The sequence below is a fragment of the Mya arenaria genome, chromosome 13 (genome assembly GCF_026914265.1).
Source record: "Mya arenaria isolate MELC-2E11 chromosome 13, ASM2691426v1".
In the NCBI taxonomy this organism is placed as follows: domain Eukaryota; kingdom Metazoa; phylum Mollusca; class Bivalvia; order Myida; family Myidae; genus Mya; species Mya arenaria.
This window is the reverse complement of record NC_069134.1, coordinates 66,531,198-66,540,311: the sequence shown is the minus strand read 5'-3', so window position 1 is coordinate 66,540,311 and position 9,114 is coordinate 66,531,198. Positions and strand designations below refer to the sequence as shown.

The window sequence follows — 9,114 nt, the reverse complement described above, 5'->3', positions numbered from 1 at the left end:
ATGCTGCAACCTATGGTAAGTATCTGAGCTTGCTTTGCACTATCGATACAGGCCGAGGTGCACCTGTCCCCCCCCCCCCCCAACCGGCAAATCATCAAAGTTTATTTTTTATCAATAAGGAAAAAAGTAATAAACTACGCCGTAAATCCACAATTTCAGACTAGAAAATATGAAAATTTTCTTGGGGATGGAGCCCCGATCTCCCACGACAACACATTAAACAAATTAATTCCGTTTTGTGGTAAGTGTGCAAGTCAAAAGGTGACGCCTCTAAGTTACGCCCCCTCTAGCGTCAATTCATGGATCCGCCACTGTATGGTATTAACACCCTCAGTGGCTATATATCGCATGAGACCACACCCACCATAACGACATCACCATAAACACAACAACCATAACACATTTGTGCGCGTCGAGCTTACATTGATTATTAATTTGAAAATGTAATCAGGCTTGTTTCTAAAAATGGCTTTTTTTAATATTGTCTCTCTTAAAATTGGCAATATCATGAACATTGTAACAAAGCTTATTATTGTTTAGCCAAAGGTTGGGGCTAGGTTAAAGGTTAGTTAGCCATACATGAAATTTTGGACTTCCTGGTTCTTGTTTTCGAAACATGTTTCACGTTTTTCGTCGCTGTTTCACATTCACTGGATTAATGCAGACGGAATGTAGGATGTTGGTAAGACACGTTCAACTTGTTATTCGCTTGAAATTTGGATTGGAATTGACGTTCACTAAGTACTCAGTTCGTACGAAATACACACCTTGATCAGTATATCACTCTTAACAAATTGGTTAGGGTTAATTAAAACAAAACGTTGGAAGAATGGTCCTCAGACACTTTGGAAAGACCCCTCCCCCCACTTATCAATATCCGCTTGTGCTCAAGTCGCAAGACTATTCTTCAAATGCATTGGCATAAGTTTAGTTTCAACAAAAATCTTTCATGAGTGAAAGCTGCTTTTTCTGAGCGTGCTTTATAGACAAAACTTCTCTTTGCGATATACAAAATGTATTAATGACCGAATTATTCCGTGAAATTAGACCCAAAATAAACAAACGCACAAGTACATTAATTATACTATTATTCATGTCTACAGTTATTGATACCCTCATATGTTAAAAGGTCCATGTCCATGCCTGATGTCTTTCATTAACCAATACTGGACTGATCAAGACTCAAGGCGGTTATTCCATCATCGATGCGTGAGAGGTCTGACTGTGGTGTTTGTATGTGTGTATGTGGTGTTTATTCGTTTGTGTCTCTAGGTTATTGCCGTCAAAGAAACTCATTCATGGTTTGTAAAACGCACATTTTACGGATTTTTTGACGGAATGTGTGGCAAATCATAAAGAGCGTTAAAACTAGGATACTGACTGCTGGAGCCCTTTGGCAAATGTTGATAATTTACGCTCAAATATTGTCTTTGAAGCACACAATTTTGAAACGCGTTACTAACGCGACTCAATAATAGACTTGTGTAATTGGTTGATTGATTGACATGATCACGTGATGCTACCAATGTTCTAAATGAAGGTCCCTACTTAAAACAGGTTTTTTATACTATAATAGTCATGTTTTTTATACTATAATAGTATTTTTCTAGAATTCCGGTATCAAAGAGAAAAATAATTATATGAGAAGTGTTTTCAGGTGCATTTCCAATTTATGTTTGGTTCCAAAACATGAGCGAGCGCCTTAAAGCCCTCGGCTTGTGCTACTTGTCCCTTCTTTTATTGTATTATTGCTTTGCCAGGTGGCCAATGACACTGCCTGCTTTGTGGATTTCTAGAAATATTTTAAAGACGCAATATTTGCACCTCAACATCGATTCCTTCAATGAACTTTGGGCAATTGCGAATATTTTCCGATGAATGCAACATATTCGGATCGCGAATCATCGCATATTAATAATAATCACGTAAACTGAAAACTCTTTGTCTTTTTAGTGTTTGTATTGTGTCAGCAGGTCCCGAAAAAAATAAATCAACATATTGAAAAGTGTTAAATTATGATATGTGAAACGTATTGTTGTCATTAGTGTTTCAATCTAAATTTTAAGTGATTCGAAGTAATTGATTTTCCCCTCGTTATTGTGACGTCATTTGATGAACTGTTTCCGGTTACGGTTAGGTCCTTCTATAGAAATAATTACTGTACGTATTTCTTAAAAATACTTGAACTCCACGCTTTAAGCAGCCCAACTGCGTTCATACCCCGAAAATGACATCAATCTCGCAATTCATTCCTTAAATGGTACTCTTTCTCCTGTCCTTGACAATGTAGTTTCTAGCAGTTGTTAATAATTCCACAAGAGCGGTCGGCTGAACACATAAGTGCCTTGTTATACTGGACTTCCGTGAACTTCATAGGATAAGTGCTTTGACATGGACTTACAACAGTTCGCAATTCCTTAATAATTAGTCCAGATTGTTTGTATTGTGTCAGCAGGTGCCGTAAAATATAAAAAAAAAACATTTTAGAAAGTGTTAAATTATGATATGTTAAATGTATCGTTGCCATAAGTGTTTCAATTTTATGTTTAAAGTGTTTTCAAGTGGTTGATCTTTTTTCCGCGTTATCGTGACGTCATTTGATAAAACGATCCCGGTTACAGTCGGGTCGTTCTATTTACAGAATGGGTAAGAAAGGATTACTGAAAGGTTTTCTTAAATGAAATCAAGTATTTTTTTCACAATTCTTGAATGAAATAATGCACTATTGGTGTAAATATAAGTAATGAATTGCGGGATTGATGTCATTATCGGGGACATGAACGCAATTTGGCTGGTCGAAGTACGCGTGGAGTAACCGGTGGCTTTAACATTGCTAGTCTCCACAGCAATTGGAGAACAAGAACGAGAACATATCCATTACTGGCAGGTCTTATGTGTCTTATTTTCCGTATCAAGAACATGTGCGTATGGGTAATTGGCAACATGAGAATTCACTTGGAACATTTCGTGTTAGTTCATTGGCGCCTTGTTACAGATAACGTGCTATAGGAATTGACGATTGATTTATATTACCAAGTAAATAAACGATAACTTAAGCGCATACGTCATAATTTACGGCAAACACCTAGGAGTCCTTCATTGACATAACAGAGCTGATGGATTCTCGATGTTTGCTGAAGTTATATGGAATTCTATGATTTCGATATTCATCGGTCAGCATTGGAGCTAAGGATTTCAAAGGATGCTACGAAAATCAAAGTTTGATAAAGCATTTTGCGGAGGCTAATCAAGTTAGTGGTTGTTAAGGTATTAATTGGTTGCTGAGGTACAATGTATGCAAAGGAAGTCATTAGCTACTGAGGAAGTCATTGGCTGCTATAGATGAATGTAGTTGGTAGGGCAATCATTGTTTGCTTTAACAAAGCCCTGAACGATCGGCCCAATGTTAATGGTGCCTTGGAAATAGGTTGCGAAGGTAATAATTGGTTGCTATATGCATATAATTAGTTGCTTGGTAGTGTTTGCCAAGGAAGTCATTTTTTTTCAGAGAGTAATTGGTTGCTTAGGAAGGCATTTGGTACTAACGAAGAATGTGTATGCTATTGAACTATCTGATTGCTAAGGCAGTCATTGGTTGCTAAGCAAAGACTGTCAATTGTAGCTTAGGATGTTATTGGTAGCCAAGAAAGTCATAGAATGTTAAGGAAGTCATTGTTGGCTAAGTTATGTGTGGTTGCTAAGGAAGCGAGTGGATGCTTAGGTCATTGGTTGCTAGGAAATAACGTGTTGCAAAAGAAGTAAGAGGTCACTAAGAAAGTCAATGGTGGCCAAGAAGGTCATTCGTAGCTATGGAAGTCATTAGTTGCTAAGGAGATCATTGGTTGCTAAGGATGTGGTTGGCCCTGAAGTCATTGTTTGCTTGTTTGTATCCCCGGGCCTAAAATCCTTGGACCTTCTGGATGAGAGCAGCGTTGACACATGGGACATTAGATGAACAATTTTGGTAAAGAACCACTACATGAGGCTACATACCGAGCCCTAATATGCCTCAATGTTACCTTTGGGGGCATTAAAAACAATTTATTGAAAAATAAATCCATTAAAACTAAGAGTTTCGGTGAGTTTCTTTATTTCAATCCAATTTACTAACACTAAGCATTAAACAAGAGCCGTCGTAAGACAGCGTGCTCGACTACGCCGCTTTGACTTAGAATACAATAACGATGTAATAATACCAAGTTTGGTCTCTTTGTGTCAAACCTAACTAAAATTATTTGATACATAAGGTGACTTTGATGCTGCCCTCCCACCAGCCCGCCCAAACAATGACGTAAGTCATTCAAATAACTTGATTTCCCATTATGAAAATGTGGTTAAGAATATACAAATATGCCTTTCAAAAGAAATAAAAAAAAAACAAAAAAAAAAACAAAGGGCCATAACTTGTATTTAGGCTTAAAACGGAGTTATGTTTCTTGTTGTAAGATGGTCGTGAATAATTTTGAATTTTATTAAGTGCATTTAATGAACGGTATAGAAGTTTTTTTTATTAAAATCCAAACTTGCCCTTAACTTTTACTTGCCTAAAACTTTAACCTTAGTCAATCAGGGGCCATAACATGTATTAAGGATATGGAGTTATGTAACCTCATTGGGTGATGGTCCTGAACAATTGTGTGAAGTATTAAGTCAATTGAATGAAGGGTATAGCAGTTATTAAACAATATCCCAACCTGCCCTAAAACTTTAACCTAAGTTCCATAGTCAATCAGGGGCCATAATCAGGGGCCATAATTTGTATAAAAGATAATATGGAGTTATCTAACCTCATTATGTGATGGCTCTGAACATCTGTGTGAAGTATTAAGTCAATTGAATGAATGGTATTGGAGTTTTAAGTGAAAATCCAAACTTGCCCTAAAACTTTAACCTGTCCTAAAACTTTAACCTAAGTCAATCAGGGGCCATAACTTGTATTTAGGATAATATGGAGTTATGTTACCTCATTGTGGGATGGTCCTGAACAACTGTGTGAAGTATTAAGTCAATTGAACAAAGGATATAAAAGTTATTAATAAATATTCCATCTTGCTCTAAAACTTTAACCCAAGTTCCATAGTCAATCAGGGGCCATAATCTGTGTAAAGAATAATATGGAGTTATCTAACCTCATCATGTGATGGCCCTGAACAACTGTGTGAAGTATTAAGTCAATTGAATGTAGGGTATTGGACTTATAAGTGAAAATCCCAACTTGCCCTAAAACTTTAACGGGACGCCGACGCCGGGGCGAGTAGTATAGCCCACCTATTCTTCGAATAGTCAAGCTAAAAAAACATATTACATATTACACGTAAGCTTAGAAATAATTACATCTTTTTTTAATTTACATAAAACATTTGGGAATGAATTTAAAACATGCAATAAGACAAGTGAGTCGAGATCAAATACATGTATGATTGCAATATGTATTCATAAAGTTTTCTAATATTTAACTATGTATGAGTAAAACTGCATTATTTTTTTTAAGAAAACTTAAACAGAAAGTAATGAAGAAATATTTACATGTTTATTTCATTATTTGTCTAAAAACACATTGACATGAATTTAAAATACATAATAAGACAGATGAAATTGTACGTGTTAGTCAAGATCAATACATTATATGACTTCAAAATGTATTCATATACCTTATAACGTAAAACTGTGTATTGACTGTGTAAAATTGAATTAAATTTTAAGAAATCTTAAAGAAAAAATCACAGAACTGCCGCATGAAGACTATTGGCAGAATATAATTGTTCTCATTTTTCATGCCATTATAGATTATTAAGTACTAATAGAAGGAAAAACACAGTATTTTATATGAATAAACAAATATGATGTTTTACAAACTGAATGTTTCCCCGTATTCTTATTTAGTTCCATAACTGACAGTAAAATGGCTCTGTGAGACACAACCTTTAATCCAGATAATCTCTACAATACACAATGCAATATCATTACTTTTAAAAATATAAATATGCCCATAGTTAAAGGTGGAGAACTTCAATATCCCCGTGGTCTTTTTGCCATTTTCTGGTTTTCGCAAATATTATTGGATTCCCTATTTCACCATCAGACACCAACAGTGAATTTCATCAGGTTTGAAATATGTGACCTGATCAATTTGCAAAAGAATGGATATAATAAAATCGTTATGATTTTAAAACAACTTAAAGTGATATGTTTGATTATACCTTTTCAAAACTATTATTATCACTTTTACTAATTAAAAAGTAACATACATGTTTTGAGTGTCAAAATTTTGACAAGAGTCTAGTATTGTAGAATGTTAAAAGACAAATGTAATTTGAAAAGATTCCGTAAAAATAAATATTGTGCAATCCCCCACCTCCACCCTTTACTCGTGTAATTTACACTGCAGTTTTTGAGAAAATGTGTCCACCATTGTAATTGCTGCAACATCATCCAAAACAGAAGACATTTCCTGATACAGTTATTCGTCCTCTTAGTAAGTAAGCCATATCAGTTCTTGTAGAACTCATTTCGCACTGTTATTCCTGTGAAGAGAAAGTAAAGGTTGAAAGTTCTGATTCCACTTAAGGCATTTAAAGGTAGCTCAGTAATATATTTCACCTCTAAAAAACATGACATAATAAACCATTAAGGTCAGTAAATACATTCTAAGAACACTTTAACATGCTTAGTGTTTGACATTATATTTTGTCTACTGACCCAGAGCCTTTGTTTAATTTAAATCTACTGAATCACTTGATTAAAATCAATAATGAATGAATGCCGAATTACCAAAATAAATGTACAAATATAATATAGAAATATTCCCATACCATTGGACAAAATATAATTTCAAGCACTAACTTTAAATAAGCTGTTACAAAGAATAACAAATTAATTTTTGAAAGTTAAAATAGGCTTAACAACTTCATTTAAGGAATCCAACCAATTAACATCTACCAGTCGTTCTTAGGTGTTTCCTTGCTGATATACCAATAAGCTTATCATGAACTTTGGATCAATCATTATACATACTAGTAATTTAATTACTAATATGTTGGTTGTCCGGTTAGCGCAGTGGTTAGCGCACTCCCTTCTTACCACGGCGACCTGTGTTCGATTCCTGGCCTGGGCACATGTAAGTTTGGTTTGTGGTCACCAAGCCGGACAAGTGGGTTTCGGGTTTGCCCCACAACACAAGACCACACTCTCACTTAACATCAAACACCATCAACAATTTTTGCTCTTTAATTTAACTGAAACTGGAGAAAAATGACATAATTTGCCATTTTTGTAAGCCGAAGGAACTTGGTTTGTTATATTTATTTCTCAGAAAGTTCAACATTTACTACACAAAAGCCTTTCTAATGATTCCAAAATAATATATGGTCATCAGGCATCCAAAATTCACATATGTGTGGGTCAGTTACCTTAAAATCAATTAATATAACATTAACAAGCAAGCACTGTCAACAGTTCAGTTATCCATTTATCTGAGAGGCATAACTCAACTATAACTTTAGCTAGAGTTATGGCACATGTAATACACATGCTGTATTGTCACTGGAAACATGTTTGCATGTAGTTTTACTTTGCATTCATTAAATTATTGCCAAGGTTCAAATAATTGATGACACTAACAAGGCAACCAAAATCAAGGCCATTAAAATACGAAATGGTATGACCAATGCAAACTTTTGTGTAGGCTCTATACTAGATCTATAGGGAGTAAATTTTTTACCCATATCTGCTGGGTCCTTGTTGCGATTCCGTGGGATATTCACCTCCCTCTCGCGTTTGGGGCCCTGAAATCACACACAGGGACATTTAGTATTACAAACAAACACATGAACCACAGCAAGCAGAAACAGATCTTGCATAATAAACAAGAGTGCAGCAGAGTAGACTCTTACACCAGTCTGTTTTTGTTTTCTATCAGTCACACAAAGGGGCATTACTGGACAAATATTAAAGCAGAGTTATTTGCCTTGCTATAAGTTTAAGTATTGTCTGTGGCAACATGTGTATCAACTTTCATTTGAAAACCTTGAATGATTTTTTAGTCATGCCACTGCCAACAACAACACTAACAACAACACCAAGGCAATAACAATACATGGAACAGTTTTATTTAAAAATGTTAACAGACAAGCTAACATTAAAAGAAGCAGAAATGTCAAGACAAAGTTACCTGTGACTGAACACAGAATGTTTTGTCAATAAAATGACATGTTTTGCAGGTGATGGGTCACAACGTTATTTAAGTTTCTTTTTATCTAAATTTCTTGAATACGCCAAAAACTGACATTTGATTTGAAACAATGATTTTTCTCTGCAGAAGTATGATAAATCAAAGACAGGATTTGGATCAATGATATAGAAGAGAAGTAAAACCCATAATTAACATTTTTAGTTGCATGTTTATCAATGAAATAACAATAATGTTTTGTTGTATGATTAGGATAGTTTGGAGTCTCAACTGACTTCAGTCATATACAGTCATCGAAATTAGACTTCTGATGAACAAGCCTAAATTCTTATACTATTGCTTGTTATCAAACTTTTGAACAAGCCTTGCCATATAAAATTCAGAATTTGAGCAAGCCCGGAAGACATTTTACCAGTGCAGGGCTTGCGGGCTTGTGTTAATTTCGACCACTGCATATATACCTTTTATTATAATTTATTCTATAGAACATATAGTAAATACGCCAGGGCAATATTTTCGACTATCACCCTGCACTATCACCCTCTGACGTCATGAAATTAAAAATACGCTACAAATACGCCGCCATGTTGGATTTGTATGTGAAAAATATAATATAAAACTGGCATTGAAGAAGATAACAATATAAATTTTCGAAGCTGAATAATGGTCTTCTTGCTCAATTGAAAACAAAATCATTTATTGTCATAGGGTCGGGCGGCCTTACTCTACCTCACATATTTTAAAATATGACTACATCAAGCACAATCAATGAACCTCAGTACCTGAATGAAATTTGATACATTAAGAGAACAGAATCTGACAATTTCTGTGGTTTTCATATGTATAATTATAACCTCTAGTAAATGTTATATGTATAATGTAATATTTTTTGAACGACCTTCATATAAGCTTCATAAATGCATTTT

General features: G+C 34.9%; 1 protein-coding gene across 3 annotated transcripts in view; it reads right to left on the bottom strand.

Moving 5' to 3' along the window:
* Nucleotides 1-5,516: 5,516 nt before the first annotated feature.
* Nucleotides 5,517-9,114, bottom strand: part of LOC128213819 (terminal uridylyltransferase 4-like) — a 39,455-nt gene continuing 35,857 nt past the window's right edge. For all 3 annotated transcript variants that reach the window (XR_008257808.1, XM_052919877.1, XM_052919876.1), the window contains 2 exons: nt 7,721-7,784; nt 5,517-6,524 (listed from right to left, as the gene is read on the bottom strand). Coding sequence is in view for 2 of the 3 variants with exons in the window: in XM_052919877.1 (XP_052775837.1) it covers nt 6,490-6,524; nt 7,721-7,784 (99 nt within the window). In the remaining variant the exon portion in view is untranslated. The remainder of the gene's footprint in view (nt 6,525-7,720; nt 7,785-9,114) is intronic.